The sequence below is a fragment of the Notolepis coatsorum genome (genome assembly GCF_963971535.1).
Source record: "Notolepis coatsorum genome assembly, chromosome: 5".
NCBI lineage: Eukaryota > Metazoa > Chordata > Actinopteri > Aulopiformes > Paralepididae > Notolepis > Notolepis coatsorum.
In genome coordinates this window covers 46,287,996-46,312,835 of record NC_140169.1, presented here as the reverse complement: position 1 = coordinate 46,312,835, position 24,840 = coordinate 46,287,996, and the positions used below count along the sequence as shown (strand labels likewise).

Genomic DNA, 24,840 nt, shown 5'->3' with positions numbered 1-24,840 from the left:
TCTCCCTTTCCGGTTCGGTGCTCTCTCTCGCAGCCATCATGAAGTGAGTGCACAGGAGCTAATCTGTCGCCATCATAACCTTTATACTAATATTATCGACATGTTGTCGCTGTCGTGTGTACAGTATCACCCCTGTCTCACTGTGATGGTTAACATTGGTCCCTTTCAGGGTCGAGTTGTGCAGTTTCAGCGGCTATAAGATCTACCCCGGCCATGGCCGCCGCTACGCCAGGATAGACGGGAAGGTGAGTCGCTGCTGACCGGCTTCTTTGTGACGAGGCCCGACAGTTTGTACTAATTGTGTTTAATGTGGTCCCTGCTTGATGTGTTGTGTTTAATGTGGTCCCTGCTTGGTGTGTTGGGTTCAACGTGGTCCCTGCTTGGTGTGTCTAAAGTAAACACTGGGTGGAAATCTGCAACAGCTAACAGTTGCTAGCTTGCTAACTTGGCTACTATGTGTAGTTTGTGTCTTCTTGATACGAGATTGCCTATCGCCAACGTTTGTCCACGTCACATTATCCATATACTACTAACAGTTTGTTAATGTGATGGTGTTGTGCTCAACATGCGTGTTGTCTGCAGGTGGCTCATTCTCATGAAATCTTGATTTCAAAATTTCAAACATAATTTTTTTTAACAAACTTTCATCAACAAATTCCCTTTTCAAGCACTATAAGCCAGGTCTAGAGTATATGTGAATAATAATTAGAAAATATTTATTTACAATTTAACACCCTTTTGAACACATTTTCCAAAATAAGTCCTTCAAATTCGCATTACCGCAACAGTCTTAAAACTTCAAGACAATAAGAAAAGTGTATACATTTTCAAAGTTTTAAGAATTGATAATTAACAGTCATAGACACATACCTGAAACTATGAAATAATATATATTTTTAAATAATCATTTTTAGAATAGTTTGTCATATTACTCTCATTACCGCAACACCTTCTGCGGTCGACAACCTAATTTTTGTGATATTTCATGGAAACCTGCATTTTTCTTAAAATGTCATTGTAAACATGAAAGCACATAACAAATAGATCATGGACATGCCTTTAGAATCAAATTATAATTGTTCACTAAATTAAATAAACATTAAATTAACAGCTGTTGTGGTAATGATACATGGGTTTCGGAAATGAGATTAATGATTTCGGTAATGATAATAAGTATGCTAAGTGTTGCCAGACACAACTCGAGGCTTAATGCCCGCTTAAGCAAGGCTGTTGGTTATTCAAAGCAAACCACTTGGTGTGTCTGATTAGCCACAAACACCAAAGCAGAAAATTGGAAAGTTTCACCGCACCGTTTGGCTACAAATCGACTTTAAACAGGACATTTTGGTCCATAAGGAATGAATGGGAGAACATTCTAGAACATTTGGATGTCACAGTATGATGTCATAATAGACATTCTAGAACATTTGTGTCACAGTATGCTGTCATAATAGGACATTCTAGAACATTTGTGATGTCAATACCTTCTATGCGAGGTTCTCTGGTCTGCATCCCCTTAACAATTGTGTGTATTGAGCTGTACTGTATTGTACCCATTCTACAACCTATTAATAAAGTTTTCAATCAAACGTGTTCAACCTCATGTCACATTGACCTACCTGGTGAATCTTCATAGTCCCGGGCACTGTATTCAGGGCTGGAGGAATCAAATCCTGGGCCGAAATGATCTCCTCCTCTGTTACTATGTATAGCCTTACAGATGAGTGTGTTGCCAGTTGCTGATGCAGTGTGTTGGTGTCTGGGATGCTAGTTCCATAAGCATGCATTAAAGCATTCCGTCTCCAGACGGATTTCCGTCAATTTGATTGGGGAGATCCGTCCATTTGATTCGCAGTCTGACGGAAGTATTTGCATGATTTGTAGATGCATACAGATTGAAACAAAATTGAGCCAATCAGAGGCGCCAAATATGGAAAAGGGCTTTTTTTTCCTATCGCGCCAAGCAGTCATCATCACTCAGCGACTCGAGAGACAGGTCGCATTTTTTGCAGCCTCACGCGTCAACTGCTTGTTTACCAACGTCACAGCCACCACGCTGCTTGCACTCGCTGCTATATACCGATTAGCTAACGTTAGCTTAATAGCGTCTGTTAAATGGAAGGAGTAAGCCGGCCACTAAAAAGAGAACCCACCGCGGGGTTCTCAGATGAAAAGTATCAGCGGGACCACCTAACAAAAAGTTTCGAGAGGAGAGGACGTTTGAAGAGACTGGCTAGGCAGCGCTACTGGGGGCTGTAGTGGTGAGTTAACTTGTTCCGTGTGCCGCAACGATGTCAAAAAGAAAAACAGAAACAACACGTTTGTCATTGTCGTGTTACTTCACAGTACAATATGTGAGTCCCCTGCTGTGGTTGTGAGTATACGTTTATTAGCTTAACTCCGTAGCAACATCACACAGGTGTAGACAGTCTCCTCCCCACCGTATATATTCTCTCTGTCAGGATCTATGGGTAACATTACTGTATATTTGCATATCGTATATGTCACAAATGTAACAGTACTATATACCTGTAGTATGTCCCTATGCCATAAATGTCATGATGTCAATGTCATGCATGTCATAAATGTCACTGAATTGAAAATGGGGGACCCTGATGATGTAAACAAGACAAACGTCTTTCTCTGGTCTGCATCCCCTTAACAATTGTGTGTATTGAGCCATACTGTATTGTACCCATTCTGCAATCGGTTAAATATTGATTGATTGTTATAACGGATTGCAGAATGGGTACAATACAGTACAGCTCAATACACACAATTGTCAAGGGGTTGCAGACCAGAGAAAGACTTTCCTCTTTACATCAGGGTCCCCCATTTTCAATTCATCATAACATATATGACATACATGACATACAGATAGATAATACTGCTACATCTATACATTTATGACGTACCAGATTTACACAGTATTGTTTGTGATACAATAAGAGTCTAAAAAAGAGAGCATATACATTTGACGAAGAAACTGTACATTGGAGGAGGTTGGGTGGAGGGGGGGGGGGGACTGTACATTGGAGGTGGTTGGGGAGGGAAGGGTTGGGTAGGCGGGGTGGGGGGGTAACTGTACATTGGATTATCGACGAAACCGAAACAAGTAGGCTCCCTTAAACGCCAACGCTATTAAAAAGAAATACAGTGGAGGTTAAAATAAGAATATGACTTGGCCTGAAAAAAATTTCAGTCAGGAGATTTTTTTTTGCTTTAATCCCTGTCCATAAGCAACAAGCCGGTCTGCTAGGTTCTTGAGTGCACCCCCTACCCCATCAGGGGCACCCTTGCCATGAGATGCCTCTGAGAAGTTCCAGGTGACATATTCAAACCCTCTCATGAAAGGCACTGTCGAGGCCAGATAGAACGCTGTCTTGTTGCGGTACTGGGAGGTGGGTCCATCTGAAATAAAATGGATGTGCTTCACTTCTGGATGTTCCTCCCGGATGGACTTGAGCACTGGATTAAGATGAGCCCACGTTGCAACAGCATCATGCTTTAGGGACGCTGACAGAGAGGCAAAAGACTCCACACGTCCCCCACTCAGGTATTTGACCCCAGTATGAAGCGTCACTTGCTGGTTCCCGCCACCAAAGTGGGTGTATTTCACTTCCCTGGTGTACTTACAGCTGTAGTTCTCACTGTAATCAATGTGGACGGCCACCTCTTTCTCAGTAAGGTTCTCCTTGAGTGACTTCAGCCTCTGGAACTGGTGCTGGATGTTATACACATGAATGGCCAGTTTATTTACATGGTCCTTAGTGAGGTCAACAAGTTTGTCGATAGATGTGTGTGTCTTCTCCAGTGCTGTGTTTTTGACATTCGTCTCCTCCAGTGCACCATCTTTTCCCTTTTTTGTGATTTTACCTGTCCGGGTAACCCACTGGTCCCAGGAAATTATGTTTCCCTTGGTTGATGGATCAATAGTTGTAGGGAAGGTTTTGCCTTGGCATTGAATGCACCTTCTGTACATGCATTCCACATCACTTGAGCTGCAGACACAGGACTCAACTATTTCAGTTGTGGATGGTGTGGCAACAATCCCAAGCTGGTGAAGCTTCTTGATTTTGAATAGGAAATTCTCGTGGATTTTGCAGGCACAGGTTTCTCTTTGGGAAACGTTGGGTCTCACGATCCAAAAGGGCTTCAGTCTGCAGAACTGAGCCCTTGAGAGTTTGTAGCGAGGGTGCTGACTGAGAAATTTAACATGTAGTCTCTCCATAGTGTCAGTCAGTGCCCTCTTCCTGAACACTTGTCCTTTCTTGCGGACTTCCCCTGTTTTGCCATTGATGACGGTTGAGTTGTCATCCTGGTGCAAGAAACGACTCACAACATGTCCCATCAATCGTCTCTGGCTGTTGTTGGGCAGGGTCTTGGGCTCTCTCCGGTGGGTGGCTCTCTTCTCAATGGTGCCTATCAAAGGTGCTGGTCCTTTTTTGTTTTTTTCTTGTAGCCTTCTAAGCTGCTTCGTTAGGTTAGAGTATTTTCGGGACTGGATTTCCAGTTGATCTTTTGTCGCCCTCAGTTTTGACCTCAGTGAGGTTATGGTTGCCTCCCTTTTTCTTCCTGCTTTGGGGGTGGAGGTCTGCTCTGGTGTTGGGCAGTTCAAAGGTGGCTCGGGAGGCCTTGGTACTACCTGGACATCCTGCATTCTCATTTTTCTTCTTGCTTTGGGGGTGGACGTCTGCTCTGGTGTTGGGCAGTTTGATGGCAGTTCTGGGGGGCTTGGTGGTACCGTTAGGCCTACATATTGCTCCAGTACCTGTGCGGCATCTGGCTCATTGATGGAGGGAGGGGTCAAATCCAAGATGGCATTCAGTGTTTTTTCTTTTTAGCATAATGCCTGTTAGAATTTTCTCCATTGTTTTTTTTCCCTTTCATATTGTTTGGAGGTAAGATCTTCCATTTTCTTGATCTTACCATTTTCCTTTCGTTTTTGATATCTAGAAATGAAAAGGAAGCATGCCATAAAATTAGGAAAAACATCTAGAAATGAAAAGGAAGCATGCCATAAAATTAGGAAAATATAGGGCTGACCCCTATTAGTCGACTAATCGGTCGAAAGGGGCCGTAGTCGACTGGCCAACCTCTTAGTCGAATATAAAAGATTATTAATATATATATATATATTTTTAATTTTTTTTTCAAAAGAAAAGAGGCATAGAAGCGTGGCTAACGCTAATGCCACGCATACCAGAGGCTAACTGCCTACGAAAACAGGCACAGAGGCACTGAAAGAGGATTTCACCCATCTAATGAACACACTATACTAGACAAATATCAAGATGTGTCCATCAGTGGACCAATTGCGTGCTTTTGCAGAGGACAAGACGCCTTCAGTCGACTCCTTCAGACATTAAGCACCCCCACAGCCCAAATGGAATGATTAAAAAAATAAATAAATAAATGTACTGACTAACGGCAAATTTTGGCCAATCCTAGTCGACCATCCAAATCCTTAGTCGGGGACAGCCCAGGACAGACCCTACACTATGCACTGGATGGTGTGTGTGTGGTGTGTGTGTGTGTGTCCTACAGTAGGGTTCTCCCTGTGTGTGTGTGTGTCCTACAGTAGGGACTGAATGGCTTACAAAGTGTGAGTGTGTACACATCCTCTAGTGAGGGCCAGAAAGCTGGACATCCTATCAACTAAATGGCTTGTATGAGGCTTCCTATAAACTAGCATGTTTGCTAATGACTGTACCATTCCCACCCCCCTTACCTCTCTCTCCTTCCTTCTGTACTCGTCCAGCAGGTCAGGGTCGTTGTAAACCTTTTCTCTGAATTTTGCTAGCCTTTGCTAACGCTTTCTTTTTCTCAGTGGCTGACTGTCTGCAATGAAACAGGAAAGTTAGTAAATTACATCAAAATGAACTGTTGATGATACACATTTTATTATTACTATGTAATTACAACGTTATGAACACTTAATGTTGAAGTAATGACAAAGTTATGTGATGTGTTACCAAATTCTCATTGCCGATGTTCCAGTTAGCATGTTAATGTGATGGTGTTGTGCTGCTCACATGTGTGTTGTCTGCAGGTGTTCCAGTTAGCATGTTAATGTGATGGTGTTGTGCTACTCACATGTGTGTTGTCTGCAGGTGTTCCAGTTAGCATGTTAATGTGATGGTGTTGTGCTGCTCACATGTGTGTTGTCTGCAGGTGTTCCAGTTCTTGAATGCCAAGTGTGAGTCTGCGTTCCTCGCCAAGAGGAACCCTAGGCAGATCAACTGGACTGTTCTGTACAGGCGCAAACACAAGAAGGGCCAGTCGGTAAGTAACTATTAATAACTGGTTCATCTTACCATGGGTCTCCTAACTTTGTTACCATTTTACACGTGCAAAACAAGCAAATGCTGTCAAATATACATCCATGTTCTGTACTGTAGGTGTGTTGGCTGTGGGTGCAGGGTGTGCACAGTGTTGGTCTGTGTCATGTGCTGCTGCTGGGCTGTGTTTTACAGCCTATGTAACAGTGCTCACACCACACCTGCAGCCATAGAGCCACTGGAGATCATAGTACTGGTCCTTGATGTTCTACCATTTGGCCGGCCTCCATACTCTCCGACAAGCCTTCTCACAAGTTATAAGTGTTGTCATTAGGGTTGGGTACAGAACTCGGTACTTTTAAGCCTACTGACCAAATTACATCGGTAGTACCGATTACTGTTGGATCAATCTGTCCCACATTTCTGTAGATTTATTGAGAGCAGAGCAGGTAGAAAATTATTAAATGTGTTAATTATTGTTAGATTATTCAGACGCAGTAGAAAGAACTGCAGTTGTGTGAGCGGTGTGGCTAATTACTCGTGTCTCAAGTGTCTTGACGGCTACCAAATCCATAGGCTACTCTTTTTTTTATTTATCTTTTTCCCCCTCCTTTTTCCGATTTTTCTCCCATCCCACTGTTAGTCGTTATGCCAATTCCCAACCCCCTTCCTGGTTGTTGCGCACTTTCCCCTACTGTTGGTCCGAGAGGCCGCAGACTGTCGCATGCTTTCCTCCGACGCATGTGCAGCCAGCCGGCAGCCAGCCTGGCCGCGCAGATTCTCACTGGGAGAGTGTAACGTGTGGGAGGCCGCACTACTCTCCAGATCCTACCCTTGCTGAGCAGGCGCCCCGACCGAACTGTAGGGGTCGCTGTCCACAACGCCCAGGACCCACCCACGGCTCCCCTCCCCCTAACTCAGCCAAACGAGTTAGTATAGCGATCAGCCCGAGCCAAGGCAATGCTGACTCCGGGAGTCGAGACCGCAGCCTCTTGCATTGGTGATGAGCACAATCTCCGCTACGCCACCTGACCGCCCCTATCCATAGGCTACTTTGTTGGCGGTGTGTAAATATGCAGAGAAACATTAATATCTTTGGAACTGTTTGTGTTCAATTGTATCTCCGGCCTGGCTGGCAAGTGTGCATAGAATAAGGCTTTTACTCCAGCTCTCTCTCTCTCGTAGCCAAACGTGTACAAATCTAAGGAAATTAATAAAGGGAAGATGATTAATCGGAAGGTTACAGATACAGTACTGAATTCTGTCATCCGGACCGGACCCATGCAATTTGAAATATTATAGAATATGAGGCCTATAAATGACCTTATTATAGCCAACTCGCACATCGATGGATCGGGCCAAATCTCTTTCAAATGGCAAGAGTTCAATTTGGATTTAGTATCACCAGGCGTGCATCGAGAATGAAGAATGAAATCTACTGTAATGTACGGTTCGATTCTTAGAATATTTGGATCGTATTTCAACACGGATAGTTGCTAAATGTTCACAGAAGGTAGACACACTAACTGCGCTCCAATCTATGCCATTAACGTTCAGTTTTGTGGTATAGAATCCTGAGAAATAAGAGAAGAAGAAAAATCATACAAAAGTAATTTGCTTGCAGGAAGCTATAATTCGCTGGGTAGTTTTTCGAAATGTCAACGCTCATTGAGAGCTCTGGATGCCCTGTGCTCATATGACTACAAATCATCATTCGGCAATGGCCTCTAATTCAAAATGGTGGATTTCCGCAAAAATATTAACACGTTTCAAAAACAGGCTGGCATGCAGCCTTGTAACATTTTTGTTTAATATTTATAAAATTGGTAAACCTAAGTCTTTGTGGTCAGAACTACTACCCACCAATACTATCTCTTAAGGCCTTTAGCTCTGGAATAAGTATTGTGTCATCAGCATGTTTCATAAGTCATGGATTGAAAAGTATCCGCCCGATTTCTACAAGTGATGGCTTATTTAGAAGGTATGAACCTTTACTAAAAATGTAAGATCTCTCCAAAGGTCTGTGTGCTGGGTCACATATAATCTTTGTACCAAAACCATAAAGCAGTTGTTGGGCTTATTATGTTGAACAGAAACCTTTAGCATATCCTTGCACATCTACATTTCACAACAAGCTCTCCTGCTCTACACTGAATCTGTCTGGGAGTGGGTTGGAACTCGCTACATTGCTAAGGATGCTGGTCACCATGTTGTCCAGGATCGCTCATATCGATTTGAATTGAGAAATCGCTGAATCTGAAACGTACAAAAGCGGGGGACGGGATTGAGAAAAGGGTGTAGGTGTCCCCCGTGATGGTTACGTTTTCCATGTCTGCTTTTCTCACAAGACTTCAGACCTGTATTATGAGAAACGGGAGTGGTCCTGCTGCGTACGCTGCCACGCCCCAGAAACCTGACACCAGCCGCTCCACACGGTCTCCCCCTCACCGTCTGGTCACTGATATTTAACCTGACACCAGCCGCTCCACACGGTCTCCCCTCACCGTCTGGTCACTGATATTTAACCTGACACCAGCCGCTCTACACGGTCTCCCCTCACCGTCTGGTCACTGATATTTAACCTGACACCAGCCGCTCCACACGGTCTCCCCCTCACCGTCTGGTCACTGATATTTAACCTGACACCAGCCGCTCCACACGGTCTCCCCTCACCGTCTGGTCACTGATATTTAACCTGACACCAGCCGCTCTACACGGTCTCCCCTCACCGTCTGGTCACTGATATTTAACCTGACACCAGCCGCTCTACACGGTCTCCCCCTCACCGTCTGGTCACTGATATTTAACCTGACACCAGCCGCTCTACACGGTCTCCCCTCACCGTCTGGTCACTGATATTTAACCTGACACCAGCCGCTCCACACGGTCTCCCCCTCACCGTCTGGTCACTGATATTTAACCTGACACCAGCCGCTCCACACGGTCTCCCCCTCACCGTCTGGTCACTGATATTTAACCTGACACCAGCCGCTCTACACGGTCTCCCCCTCACCGTCTGGTCACTGATATTTAACCTGACACCAGCCGCTCCACACGGTCTCCCCCTCACCGTCTGGTCACTGATATTTAACCTGACACCAGCCGCTCCACACGGTCTCCCCTCACCGTCTGGTCACTGATATTTAACCTGACACCAGCCGCTCCACACGGTCTCCCCCTCACCGTCTGGTCACTGATATTTAACCTGACACCAGCCGCTCCACACGGTCTCCCCCTCACCGTCTGGTCACTGATATTTAACCTGACACCAGCCGCTCCACACGGTCTCCCCCTCACCGTCTGGTCACTGATATTTAACCTGACACCAGCCGCTCTACACGGTCTCCCCTCACCGTCTGGTCACTGATATTTAACCTGACACCAGCCGCTCTACACGGTCTCCCCCTCACCGTCTGGTCACTGATATTTAACCTGACACCAGCCGCTCCACACGGTCTCCCCCTCACCGTCTGGTCACTGATATTTAACCTGACACCAGCCGCTCTACACGGTCTCCCCCTCACCGTCTGGTCACTGATATTTAACCTGACACCAGCCGCTCCACACGGTCTCCCCCTCACCGTCTGGTCACTGATATTTAACCTGACACCAGCCGCTCCACACGGTCTCCCCTCACCGTCTGGTCACTGATATTTAACCTGACACCAGCCGCTCCACACGGTCTCCCCTCACCGTCTGGTCACTGATATTTAACCTGACACCAGCCGCTCTACACGGTCTCCCCCTCACCGTCTGGTCACTGATATTTAACCTGACACCAGCCGCTCCACACGGTCTCCCCCTCACCGTCTGGTCACTGATATTTAACCTGACACCAGCCGCTCCACACGGTCTCCCCTCACCGTCTGGTCACTGATATTTAACCTGACACCAGCCGCTCCACACGGTCTCCCCTCACCGTCTGGTCACTGATATTTAACCTGACACCAGCCGCTCTACACGGTCTCCCCCTCACCGTCTGGTCACTGATATTTAACCTGACACCAGCCGCTCCACACGGTCTCCCCTCACCGTCTGGTCACTGATATTTAACCTGACACCAGCCGCTCTACACGGTCTCCCCCTCACCGTCTGGTCACTGATATTTAACCTGACACCAGCCGCTCTACACGGTCTCCCCCTCACCGTCTGGTCACTGATATTTAACCTGACACCAGCCGCTCCACACGGTCTCCCCCTCACCGTCTGGTCACTGATATTTAACCTGACACCAGCCGCTCTACACGGTCTCCCCTCACCGTCTGGTCACTGATATTTAACCTGACACCAGCCGCTCCACACGGTCTCCCCTCACCGTCTGGTCACTGATATTTAACCTGACACCAGCCGCTCTACACGGTCTCCCCTCACCGTCTGGTCACTGATATTTAACCTGACACCAGCCGCTCCACACGGTCTCCCCCTCACCGTCTGGTCACTGATATTTAACCTGACACCAGCCGCTCCACACGGTCTCCCCCTCACCGTCTGGTCACTGATATTTAACCTGACACCAGCCGCTCTACACGGTCTCCCCTCACCGTCTGGTCACTGATATTTAACCTGACACCAGCCGCTCTACACGGTCTCCCCCTCACCGTCTGGTCACTGATATTTAACCTGACACCAGCCGCTCCACACGGTCTCCCCTCACCGTCTGGTCACTGATATTTAACCTGACACCAGCCGCTCCACACGGTCTCCCCTCACCGTCTGGTCACTGATATTTAACCTGACACCAGCCGCTCCACACGGTCTCCCCCTCACCGTCTGGTCACTGATATTTAACCTGACACCAGCCGCTCCACACGGTCTCCCCTCACCGTCTGGTCACTGATATTTAACCTGACACCAGCCGCTCTACACGGTCTCCCCTCACCGTCTGGTCACTGATATTTAACCTGACACCAGCCGCTCTACACGGTCTCCCCCTCACCGTCTGGTCACTGATATTTAACCTGACACCAGCCGCTCCACACGGTCTCCCCCTCACCGTCTGGTCACTGATATTTAACCTGACACCAGCCGCTCCACACGGTCTCCCCCTCACCGTCTGGTCACTGATATTTAACCTGACACCAGCCGCTCCACACGGTCTCCCCCTCACCGTCTGGTCACTGATATTTAACCTGACACCAGCCGCTCTACACGGTCTCCCCTCACCGTCTGGTCACTGATATTTAACCTGACACCAGCCGCTCCACACGGTCTCCCCCTCACCGTCTGGTCACTGATATTTAACCTGACACCAGCCGCTCCACACGGTCTCCCCTCACCGTCTGGTCACTGATATTTAACCTGACACCAGCCGCTCCACACGGTCTCCCCCTCACCGTCTGGTCACTGATATTTAACCTGACGCCAGCCGCTCTACACGGTCTCCCCTCACCGTCTGGTCACTGATATTTAACCTGACACCAGCCGCTCTACACGGTCTCCCCCTCACCGTCTGGTCACTGATATTTAACCTGACACCAGCCGCTCTACACGGTCTCCCCTCACCGTCTGGTCACTGATATTTAACCTGACACCAGCCGCTCTACACGGTCTCCCCCTCACCGTCTGGTCACTGATATTTAACCTGACACCAGCCGCTCTACACGGTCTCCCCCTCACCGTCTGGTCACTGATATTTAACCTGACACCAGCCGCTCTACACGGTCTCCCCTCACCGTCTGGTCACTGATATTTGTCCTCTTGATATTTGTCCTAACAGGAAGAGGTGACAAAGAAGCGCACGCGTCGTGCAGTGAAGTTCCAGAGGGCCATCACTGGGGCCTCCCTGGCTGAGATCATGGCCAAGAGGAACCAGAAGCCAGAGGTCCGCAAGGCCCAGCGGGAGCAAGCCATCCGGTGAGACGGGGTGGATTTAAAGAGCCATAAAGAGCCAATGTCCTGTATTTGTTACAGAATATGCTCGTCAAATCAAAACGATTGAGACCTTGGTTACATGCATTAAATATTCACATGGGACATGCTTTTATAAAATGGGGAGGAATGAGAACAAATGCAGAAATGGCCAAGAATGTTGTTGTGTACTGTAGGTGTGTTGGCTGTGGGTGCAGGGTGTGCACAGTGTTGGTCTGTGTCATGTGCTGCTGCTGGGCTGTGTTTTACAGCCTATGTAACAGTGCTCACACCACACCTGCAGCCATAGAGCCACTGGAGATCATAGTACTGGTCCTTGATGTTCTACCATTGGCCGGCCTCCATACTCTCCGACAAGCCTTCTCACAAGTGTTGTCATGAACTTGTATCTTGGTGTGCACAATTACAATATCTGGCACATCCGGTCAGATGTGAAAACATTTTTGGGGTTATAATATATATATAAAGGGAAGGGGGGTATATATATGCAGAAATTGCCACTTTTACAATTCAGAAGTTTAGTTGCATGACAATTTAGTGAGTGCTCGGCTGAACTAGCATAGTATGGATGTAGACTGGGTCACATGCTGTTCTTCTGGTGTTAGTCTGACTCGCAGGATGTAGACTGGGTCACATGCTGTTCTTCTGGTGGTAGTCTGACTCGCAGGATGTAGACTGGCTCACATGCTGTTCTTCTGGTGGTAGAATGGGTCACATGCTGTTCTTCTGGTGCAGCCTGGGCTTAGCCCCGCCCAAGATGATTGTGATTGGCTTAGCCCCACCCAGGATGATTGTGATTTGGTTTAAAGTAATACAAACAAGCTAGAGGGTTTTTTCCCCTATAGCTGAATGATAATAGCTTCAGCCAGACCTCTCCAGCACTGACACAGTGCTAACATAGTGTGGAGAGAGAGGTCTGACACAGTGCTAACATAGTGTGGAGAGAGAGGTCTGACACAGTGCTAACATAGTGTGGAGAGAGAGGTCTGACACAGTGCTAACATAGTGTGGAGAGAGAGGTCTGGCACAGTGCTAACATAGTGTGGAGAGAGAGGTCTGACACAGTGCTAACATAGTGTGGAGAGAGAGAGGTCTAACACAGTGCTAACATAGTGTGGAGAGAGAGAGGTCTGGCACAGTGCTAACATAGTGTGGAGAGAGAGGTCTGGCACAGTGCTAACATAGTGTGGAGAGAGAGGTCTGACACAGTGCTAACATAGTGTGGAGAGAGAGAGAGGTCTGACACAGTGCTAACATAGTGTGGAGAGAGAGGTCTGACACAGTGCTAACATAGTGTGGAGAGAGAGAGAGAGGTCTGACACAGTGCTAACATAGTGTAGAGAGAGAGAGAGAGGTCTGACACAGTGCTAACATAGTGTGGAGAGAGAGAGGTCTGACACAGTGCTAACATAGTGTGGAGAGAGATGTCTGACACAGTGCTAACATAGTGTGGAGAGAGAGGTCTGACACAGTGCTAACATAGTGTGGAGAGAGGTCTGGCACAGTGCTAACATAGTGTGGAGAGAGAGGTCTGACACAGTGCTAACATAGTGTGGAGAGAGGTCTGACACAGTGCTAACATAGTGTGGAGAGAGAGGTCTGACACAGTGCTAACATAGTGTAGAGAGAGAGAGAGGTCTGGCACAGTGCTAACATAGTGTAGAGAGAGAGAGAGGTCTGGCACAGTGCTAACATAGTGTGGAGAGAGAGGTCTGGCACAGTGCTAACATAGTGTGGAGAGAGAGGTCTGACACAGTGCTAACAGTGTGGAGAGAGAGGTCTGACACAGTGCTAACATAGTGTGGAGAGAGAGGTCTGGCACAGTGCCAACATAGTGTGGAGAGAGAGGTCTGACACAGTGCTAACATAGTGTGGAGAGAGAGGTCTGACACAGTGCTAACATAGTGTGGAGAGAGAGGTCTGACACAGTGCTAACATAGTGGAGAGAGAGAGAGGTCTGACACAGTGCTAACATAGTGGAGAGAGAGAGAGGTCTGGCACAGTGTTAACATAGTGTGGAGAGAGAGGTCTGACACAGTGCTAACATAGTGTGGAGAGAGAGGTCTGACACAGTGCTAACATAGTGTGGAGAGAGAGAGAGGTCTGACACAGTGCTAACATAGTGTGGAGAGAGAGAGAGGTCTGGCACAGTGCTAACATAGTGTGGAGAGAGAGAGAGAGGTCTGGCACAGTGTTAACATAGTGGAGAGAGAGAGGTCTGTCACAGTGTTAACATAGTGTAGAGAGAGAGAGAGGTCTGACACAGTGCTAACATAGTGTGGAGAGAGAGAGAGGTCTGGCACAGTGCTAACATAGTGTGGAGAGAGAGAGGTCTGACACAGTGCTAACATAGTGTGGAGAGAGAGAGAGAGGTCTGGCACAGTGTTAACATAGTGTGGAGAGAGAGAGGTCTGACACAGTGCTAACATAGTGTGGAGAGAGAGGTCTGGCACAGTGCTAACATAGTGTGGAGAGAGAGAGGTCTGACACAGTGCTAACATAGTGTGGAGAGAGAGAGAGAGGTCTGGCACAGTGCTAACATAGTGGAGAGAGAGAGAGGTCTGACACAGTGCTAACATAGTGTGGAGAGAGAGAGGGGTCTGGCACAGTGCTAACATAGTGTGGAGAGAGAGAGGTCTGACACAGTGTTAACATAGTGTGGAGAGAGAGAGAGGTCTGGCACAGTGCTAACATAGTGTGGAGAGAGAGAGGTCTGGCACAGTGCTAACATAGTGTGGAGAGAGAGGTCTGGCACAGTGCTAACATAGTGTGGAGAGAGAGAGGTCTGACACAGTGTTAACATAGTGTGGAGAGAGAGAGGTCTGGCACAGTGCTAACATAGTGTGGAGAGAGAGAGGTCTGACACAGTGCTAACATAGTGTGGAGAGAGAGAGCGGTCTGGCACAGTGCTAACATAGTGTGGAGAGAGAGAGGTCTGGCACAGTGCTAACATAGTGTGGAGAGAGAGGTCTGGCACAGTGCTAACATAGTGTGGAGAGAGAGAGAGGTCTGACACAGTGCTAACATAGTGTGGAGAGAGAGGTCTGGCACAGTGCTAACCAGGGGAGGAAACTAACTTTTTGGCTTACCAGCCAACTGGCGAGTATCTGATTTTTTTTACCAGACAAAAAATCGCTAATTGTGATAATTACTTCTTTGTATGTCAAGCCGCGTCAATGTTGTGTATGCATCTGGGTAGGCACACTGTGCCTTTAAGACAGCACGGTGGTCTTACGACAGTGCTGTGAAAGTACCGTCAAGTGTTGTGGTAACGTCAGTTGGGTTGGTGTGCTGTTGACGTTGTGCACATAGATATCTATGGTTGTGCACACAGTGCACTGGTTGAGCTAGCCCCTTTCGTGACTGCGATGTGCAAGCCAGGGGCTTTTGAGCATGAAATAAAATGTCTAACCTTACGTCGTAGTCCGGTGCTTTTTCGGAAACATTATAGTCATAACAGATACACCTAGCTGGCTGCTTTGAGCACACGGGGCTAACGTTAGCTAGCAAGCAGCTATATAACGCTAACTAGAAGCTAACCACTGTATACAGTTCTAGTAGACAACATTACACCTCTGATTTAAATGTGTCCTTAGTAACTTATACTCGATGGTTGTACTAGGGTTGGATGCAGTTCCCCGTTGGTCAGTCTGTCTGTTTTCCATATTCTGCTGTGTTTAACGTTATCTGTTTGCGAGTGCTCCTGATGGCTAGCCTAGTAGTACCGCGGGACTTTTATTATTATATGTCCGCGGGTTGGCCAGTACTGCGCAAACGTTTATTAAACATTATATGTCCGCGGGTGGTCTTGTGCAGTGCTCTCGTGGCACTGTCTGTCAACTAAAGCGAACACTCAGAAGACGCGCACCGTTTGCCAGTCCAGTGATTGCAGAATGTTTTATTTTTTTGTATACTCGCCAGAGTGGCGAGTGGTCTTCATGAATCACTCGCCAAACGTAAAAAATACTCGCATTTGGCGAGTAAAGTGGCCTAATTTCCTCCCCTGGTGCTAACATAGTGTGGAGAGAGAGAGGTCTGACACAGTGCTAACATAGTGTGGGGAGAGAGAGAGAGGTCTGGCACAGTGCTAACATAGTGTGGAGAGAGAGAGAGGTCTGACACAGTGCTAACATAGTGTGGAGAGAGAGGTCTGGCACAGTGCTAACATAGTGTGGAGAGAGAGGTCTGGCACAGTGCTAACATAGTGTGGAGAGAGAGGTCTGTCACAGTGCTAACATAGTGTGGAGAGAGAGAGAGGTCTGACACAGTGCTAACATAGTGTGGAGAGAGAGAGGTCTGACACAGTGCTAACATAGTGTGGAGAGAGAGAGAGGTCTGACACAGTGCTAACATAGTGTGGAGAGAGAGAGGTCTGGCACAGTGCTAACATAGTGTGGAGAGAGAGGTCTGGCACAGTGCTAACATAGTGTGGAGAGAGAGGTCTGACACAGTGCTAACATAGTGTGGAGAGAGAGGTCTGACACAGTGCTAACATAGTGTGGAGAGAGAGAGGTCTGGCACAGTGCTAACATAGTGTGGAGAGAGAGAGGTCTGGCACAGTGCTAACATAGTGTGGAGAGAGAGAGGTCTGGCACAGTGCTAACATAGTGTGGAGAGAGAGGTCTGTCACAGTGCTAACATAGTGTGGAGAGAGAGAGGTCTGGCACAGTGCTAACATAGTGTGGAGAGAGAGAGAGGTCTGACACAGTGCTAACATAGTGTGGAGAGAGAGAGGTCTGACACAGTGCTAACATAGTGTGGAGAGAGAGAGAGGTCTGACACAGTGCTAACATAGTGTGGAGAGAGAGGTCTGTCACAGTGCTAACATAGTGTGGAGAGAGAGAGGTCTGGCACAGTGCTAACATAGTGTGGAGAGAGAGAGGTCTGGCACAGTGCTAACATAGTGTAGAGAGAGAGAGAGGTCTGTCACAGTGCTAACATAGTGTGGAGAGAGAGAGGTCTGGCACAGTGCTAACATAGTGTAGAGAGAGAGAGAGGTCTGGCACAGTGCTAACATAGTGTGGAGAGAGAGGTCTGGCACAGTGCTAACATAGTGTGGAGAGAGAGAGAGGTCTGACACAGTGCTAACATAGTGTGGAGAGAGAGGTCTGACACAGTGCTAACATAGTGTGGAGAGAGAGGTCTGACACAGTGCTAACATAGTGTGGAGAGAGGTCTGGCTGCATGAGACGGGTAACTAGGGCTGGGTGAAGAAAACAAGAGTTTCCTGATTGGAATTGATATTCATTTGAATAGTCATCTTTGACCGCACCATCATTGGCCCTTCATGAGCTAATCCTTTGCTCCATCTCCAGGGCTGCCAAGGAGGCCAAGAAGGCCAAGCAGGCGACCAAGAAGCCCTCTGCCACAAGCACTAAGGTAAGACACACCAGTAACCCTGTAAGGCCAAAATTAAATTGACATGATCAACTTCAGAGGCCAGAATGTGGGACCTATAAACACATTTACTATCTAAAAGCACTGAGACTGAACAACGGGGCCCATTGACTATGTAAATGTGCTGATTTTTTTTTTTAATTAACATTTAAAGATGTTTTAAATGGCTAAAAGTGATGTTGTAATTTTGCAAATGAGGTTCTTACAGGGTCACCATTAGGTAGGACGTTGTACGATCAAGAGGTGTTGCCTAATTGCATGATGTAGTAGCATACAACAAGAAAGAAATGCATGTTTGGTTCCCCATGACTATAACCATTTATGCATCGGGCAAAATGGGGCCGTTTTTATTCTTTTATTTTGACTATTGCATACCCAAAGTAATTAGCTATTTATTATACTTATACAGGGTGTCCGCGGATCCTTAAAAAGTCTTAAAAAGTCTTAAATTGGTTTATCAATAATTAAGGCCTTAGTTTGTCTTAAAATGTCTTAAATCCATTTTCAGAGGTCTTAAAAATGCCATAGAAAGGAAAGATAAAATGCCATGTCATGTTTTATTATGAAATCTGGGGAAGTACGGTTAACGGGAGATAAAGTCGGGAGTTTTTATTGACCGCGTTGTAGCATCACGCAGACCGGAATGGGGCGGAACCAACACGGGTCCTTATGTTGGCCGGGAACAATTTCAGTGTAGTCTAGCTAACGTTAGCAAGGCGAAGCGGAAGCGATAACGTTACGTTTAGTTTAGCATTTGCACTCGTTAATATGGGAAAGTGCCAATTTAACGAGAACTGGCTCGACAATCCACTGTTTGCGCCATGGTTGGTCCCAGTCAAAGACCATTACGAGGCCTGCTGCAACAACAAAAAAAGAGCAGTCGAGTCGCACATGCTGAGCAGCGCTAAGCGTACCTCTGCAAAAACGGCGCCTGCAAACTACTATTTCGAATTTCTTTTCGGCCCCGCCATCTCAGGTAGGACTATAACATCTGCACCAACAGAAGTCTGGATAACATGCGGCTCCACGCCAACACTTGAAGCTGAGGTCTTAACTTGAAAATAATCTATTCACGGATGTAAACAAGGACACGTTTGTGTTTATGTTCGATGAGTCACCCACTATGTATTTTTTCCTCCCACCCACCCCCTCCTAATGTACAGTATCCTCCCATCATATGTATGTTAGGATCTATGGGTAACAGTACTGTATATTTGTAGGGATGCCCCCCGGACCCCGGTTTTAAACGGGAACCGGTACTATATTAGAAAATACCGGAGTATTTATAAGCTCTGACGTCCTCGGTACTGCTATCGATACTCTAGAGAAATTATTATTATTATTATTATTATTTAAAAGTTGCGAACGATCCTCTCTGTCTCTGCACGAGAAGCGAGCCGCAGCCAGCGAGTCAATTATTACACACACTCCTCGCGAGTCGCTCGCTAGTGCTACACATAGACATCCGGGTACTACATACGGGTACTCCTTAATGAAAGTCCCCGACGCCCCGTGCTATAGCGCTCTGCACACAGACAGCAGCTCTGCATGCACTGAGTCGTGATCATGGCGGATAGAGCGAAGCGTTCTAAAGTATGGATATACTTTACAAGGGTCAATGCCGACAATGCACGTTGCCACAAGTGCAACAAAACATTTGCCAGTAAGGGTGGCAATACGAGCAAATCAATTTATCAAAACATCTGTTGGCAAAACATGATATTAGTGTGCAGAAATGCGCGTATTCGACTGCCTTGCGCGCAGTGTTCCATCTGCATCCACTGCAGCCGTAACCGTAAGCCAAGATACGGAGTTTCCTAGGCTAATAACGAATTATTACAAATAGGCTAATAAACAAAACAATTGTTTAGCTACAAATACTACAATCTAAACTTTTTATAGATCGTCAAGCTGAGGCGTCAGCCACTATGTCCCAGGCCAGTGAGCCCAGGGCCACCACATCCTCCCTCTACCTCCCTCCACCACCCAAAGTCCTTTATCCCTAGCAGCTAGAGGAAGGATGACAGAGGATAGGGTGAACCAGTGTCACAGTTCTGTTAGCCTTTTGCATTTGTTGTTTATTATAAAAAGTCTATAATTCAGAGTCAGACACATTTAAAACATTGTTGCTGCTGTTGCTGAAGAAATTATATTAATTTATTATATTTATTTATAAAGTTATATAAAAGAACATTGCTGCTGCTGTTGCTGAAGAAATTATATTTATTTATAATACTTATTTATAAAGTTGTATTTATAAATAATAAAGCAATGTTGATTCTGTTCTTAATTAATTGTCTTTTTTTCTTGCAAAAAAAGAACCAAAAAGAACCGATAAGAGTATCGATAAAGTACCGAACCGTTAAGCAGTATCGATAAGAGTAGTAGTATCGATAAAATCCTAACGATACCCATCCCTATATATTTGCATATCTTATATGTCACAAATGTAACAGTACCATATACCTGTATGTCCCTATGCCATAAATGTCATGTATGTTGAGTGTCATAAATGTCACTATGAATTGAAAATGGGGGACCCTGATGTAAACAAGACTAAAGTCTTTCTCTGGTCTGCATCATCTTAACAATTGTGTGTATTGAGCCGTACTGTATTGTACCCATTCTGCAATCTGTTAAACAAAGTTTTCATTCATTCAACCAAACCACAAAAACAAAACGACTGGATGAATAAATGAAAAACTTTATTAACAGATAACAGATCAATACACACAATTGTTAAGGGGATGCAGACCAGAGAGACTTTCGTCTTGTTTACATCAGGGTCCCCCATTTTCAATTCATAGTAACTGTACTGTTACATTTGTGACATATACAGTACTGTTACCCAGAGATCCTAACAGAAAATATATACATATGATGGGGAGGAGACTGTACATTAGGGGGGGGGGGGGGGGGGCGTTGGACATTTACGGTGCCCAGTTTCTAATTGCAGCCTCCCGTAGGTGCTCTTTAAGAGCGGTTTTGAATGTGGGCAGGGGTAAAGTGGGTTTTAGGAGTGAGGTTAAGCAGTAGTCTGACCAGTTTGTTTTGTGATGTTTGTAATCTTGTTTTTAGGGCCTTTGAGGTGCTTTGGTACCATGAGGTGCAAGCATAGTCGTAGTACCCTTGAATGAGTGCTCCTGTTAGAGTCTTCAGGGTATTCCTGTTTACCAGAGAGGAGATCCGGCACAAGAATCTAGTTTGTTGGTTGACTTTTTTGATACCCTGGGGAGGGTGGTAATAGTTATGTGTTCTGACAGGTATCAGTCCTATGGTGATAATCATGTGTTCTTACAGGTATCAGTCCTATGGTAGTATGTGTTCTGACGGAAATGTGGCTGTTGCACTTGCTGCTTGGCCCCTGGTATATTTTGTATAGCTATATTAGCTATTTATGTTTGGTCACCCCTTTGTTGAAATTCATCCAATCCAGTTACTCCTTTGAGTTCAAGATTTTTAAGTTTCAAAGTTATTTTTTAATAAACATCTTTGGACCAACGTGTCCCTAAACTTAAACTAATTGGTGTCGTTGCATGATTTTTGTTATTGTGAAATTGGTATTAAATTTAATTCTGAGTGGCATTAAAAAGTCTTAAAAAGCCTTAAATCTGACTGGGCTAAACCTGCAGATACCCTGTTATAGCGCATGCTTGAGTCTGGTCTCTTTTGAAAGGAAGTTTCTTACACAATTAGAGCTGCCGCGATAACCGCATTATCGCTGTTGCATCACGCTCACCGCAGAGTTAGGCTGAATACCGCGTCACCGCTGTTTTTTATCATAATAATAAAGTTGGCTTGCGGCTCTGCAGATATACCCTACTCGGTTCCAAGCGACCCTATTGGTCCAGCCTGGCTCTGCGGCTCTGCAGATACCCCCTACTCGACGCGTCACACTTTGTAGCCTCTGAACGAAAACAGAACGCCGCGCCGCCATCTTTACTGCCTCGCTAAGGATGCATTTCATTCAGGATTTGTTTGCGACAGAACCAAGTGCAATAAACTAAAAAGAATGGATTCACTGTGTATTCTGCCTTATTTATTGATGAAACAAAACCGACATCAACCCAATTTACCACCGAGCGGAGAGTTTAGTGTCACAACAAGATCGCTGATGTGTTAAGTTTGTTGTTGTTATTACTACAGTCAGCCGATATACACGAGAGAGGTAACGTTAAACCCGGGTTTGCTTGGTAGAATACACAATGAGAGGTAACGTTAGCGTTGGCAGAATAGACACAACGAGAGAGTGGTTAATGTTGTTATTGATTGATTGATTGAAACTGTGTTAAACTCTGGCTTGCTGCAAGCCCTCGGACATCTATGCCCACGGAGCTTTCAGTGTACACAAGCGAGCGGCGGCGGCCCCGCCTGCATCCCCATTCCCCACACGGAGACAAACGGAGTAGTAGTACCTGGCTGCAGTGGAAAAGGAACAAAGTACCAGGTGCCTAAAGCGGGTCGAGTCGAGTAGGTACTATGCAGTGGAAAAGCGCCATGGCAGGCTATAAGAGTAGACTACCAAAAAAAATAAAAATGCATTCAAACTTTTTTTTTTTTTTGTGCGCACTGTGCGGTAATTACCGCGGCGGTAGGAAATATTTCGCAAATTCGTGCGGTAAGGAAAATATCAATACCGTGGCAGCTCTATACACAATAAGATCACTTTGAGTGCTAATGTAATGGAGACATATTTTATTTACTTCTGTACTGTAGGTGTGTTGGCTGTGGGTGCAGGGTGTGCACAGTGTTGGTCTGTGTCATGTGCTGCTGCTGGGCTGTGTTTTACAGCCTATGTAACAGTGCTCACACCACACCTGCAGCCATAGAGCCACTGGAGATCATAGTACTGGTCCTTGATGTTCTACCATTGGCCGGCCTCCATACTCTCCGACAAGCCTTCTCACAAGTGTTGTCATGAACTTGTATCTTCTGGTGTGCACAATTACAATATCTGGCACATCCGGTCAGATGTGGGGGGAAAATGTGGGTTTATTTATATATATATATTGGAGGTGTAACGGTACGTGTATTCGTCCCGCGACTTCACGGTTCGGTACATCCAGCCATACGACAAATACGTCTCATACTACACTAGGTGAAACTAGGGTTGCACATTTTTACAAATGTATGCTCAATATCTTTACTTTACTTTACACTGGCTTGCTAACAGTCTTAACACAGCAGGTCATTCATTTAACGTTTAATATCAAGCTTGTATTGCCACATTTAGATGGTGAGTAAAATGTTGACTGTAAAGTCATTGATGACGAGCCGACAGAACAAATTAACAACCGCGCACTAGTCTGCACTGGGCTGTTTCTCCCCGATGGTAACATTCTGAAGTTTCTTACACAATAAGATCACTGAGTGCTAATGTAATGGAGAAACAAGAGGTTTGAACACTGAAATAAAATATTTGCTCCGTCCTTACTTTTGTGTTGACTTGTTGCCAGATGCCTGTTTTGGGGTTCCAGCTGAGCGGTAGAAGCTGGAGAACATAACTGTTCCATAGCCTGAAGTCTTAGTCATACCGGTCCAAAGTCTATACAAATCTCACAGAAAATGAATGTTTTACAAGGGTTTCTGTAATGTGTGTACCGGTAAAAGATTCTGCATGATTATCCAAAATGGCCGTCCGCTCTCCTCAAAACAATGGACTTGGTCTTCTTGTCACCTTCCCCCACTCTCGGCACTCGTCTGGGATCGCTTTCGGAGCAGATTCTCCTTGGCTACAAAGGCGGTCAATATTCACCGTTGGGTCATTGGTCCACTCAGGACAGGGGCAAACAGGACGTGGTCACTTGTCCGAATGGCTTGTCAAATGACGCTTGTCGGATGTTTCGTCTTGGAGTTACAAGATGAAATATCCGGCGACAAGCCGCTCCGACGAGTGACCACGTCCGGTTGTAAGCGGGCCCGTCCTGAACTGACCAGTCACCGCTGATGGCGAAAAAAATGATTGACCACCGTTGTAGCCAACGAGTGTCTGTTCCGAAAGCGATCCCAGACGAGCGTTGATGAGAAAAGGGGGCAGAAGAAGACTCAAAGTTCTTTGTTTTGACTCGTGCGTCTGAATGAATGGAAGCGGATGGCCATTTTGCATAATCATGCTGAATTATTGCAGTACACGCATTACAAAAACCTTTTGTTAAACACTCATTTTCCGTGGGATTTTTATCAACTTTGGAACTGTATGCCTATAAAACTTCAGGCTATGGAACTGTTGTTTTCCAGCTCCTACCTCAGCTGGAACATAAAAACAGGCAGGTGGGCAACCCAAAAGTAAGGAGCAAATATTTTATTTCGGTGTGTTCAAACCTCTGTTTCTCTATTACATTAGCACTCGTGATTTTTGTGTACAAAAAAAATTCAGAATGTTACCTTTCAAAAGAGACCAGACTCATGCATGTGCTATAAGTATAAGGTATAATAAATCGCAAATTACTTTGGGTATGCAAAATGTTGGTACGCTTAAGGGGTTAAGCTTGTCTAAGCTAGAATGTGTCTGATTAACTTGTCGCTGCTATTTGACTGTTTAATGGCATTTTTATTTGCCTGTTCCTGGGTTATCAAAGGCCATTTAAGTACCTCAGATGAACCATGTAAGTCTGTTTAATGTATTAAAATGGTATTATCTAAAGATGGTAAGTTGGGAGTGTTGTTCATTCAGTTAAAGACTAGAGGTAGAGTAGTCTCTTCTGATATATCGCATCCACACTAAAGTGATTTAGATTAACTTCACAGCTGCAAATGCACAACTACAAAACTGACTTGTATGGTTTTTCAATGCAGGGCTTCAGTTGTCCTGGTTAGTTTGTCTGAATGCAGTATTTGCTGACTGCTGTCCTGCTTGTCTCCTCTTGTAGGCCCCCACCAAGGCTGCACCAAAAGCCAAGCCCCAAAAGCCCATGAAGGTCAACGCCCCTCGTGTTGGTGGAAAGCGCTAAATCTGTCCGTCTTGGTTGTTAATAAAATATTCTTGGTTAAAAGATGAGTTGGTATCTTGTTCCTCATTGGGTTGAGTTGTTTGCGCATCCATTCCAAGGTTGGGGCCAGAAGATCAATCCCTTTTTGGTCCACATTTTCTATATTTTCTCCCATCCCAATTTCGTATCATCCAATTCAACCAATTTCTTGCCTCCCACAAGCCGGCTGCAATGTGGACTAAGTCATACATAGCACGAGTCCCCTCCGGTACTTGAGGTAACAGCCGTCGCATCTTTTCACCTGCGCAGCTCGATCTCTCAGTGGCGAGGAGTAATGCGTGTGAGGCTCACGCTGCCCCCGACAC

The 24,840-nt window shown here is 46.0% G+C and overlaps 1 protein-coding gene across 1 annotated transcript; it reads left to right on the top strand.

The window, feature by feature from the left end:
- LOC311228833 (large ribosomal subunit protein eL24-like) lies at positions 1–24,543 on the top strand. Its single transcript, XM_084314787.1, has 6 exons — positions 1–43; positions 170–245; positions 6,175–6,285; positions 11,998–12,134; positions 17,465–17,528; positions 24,416–24,543. Exons 1-6 carry the CDS (start codon positions 39–41, stop codon positions 24,494–24,496), a joined length of 474 nt encoding a protein of 157 aa, XP_084170913.1. The 5' UTR covers positions 1–38; the 3' UTR covers positions 24,497–24,543.
- The last annotated feature ends 297 nt before the right edge of the window (positions 24,544–24,840 follow it).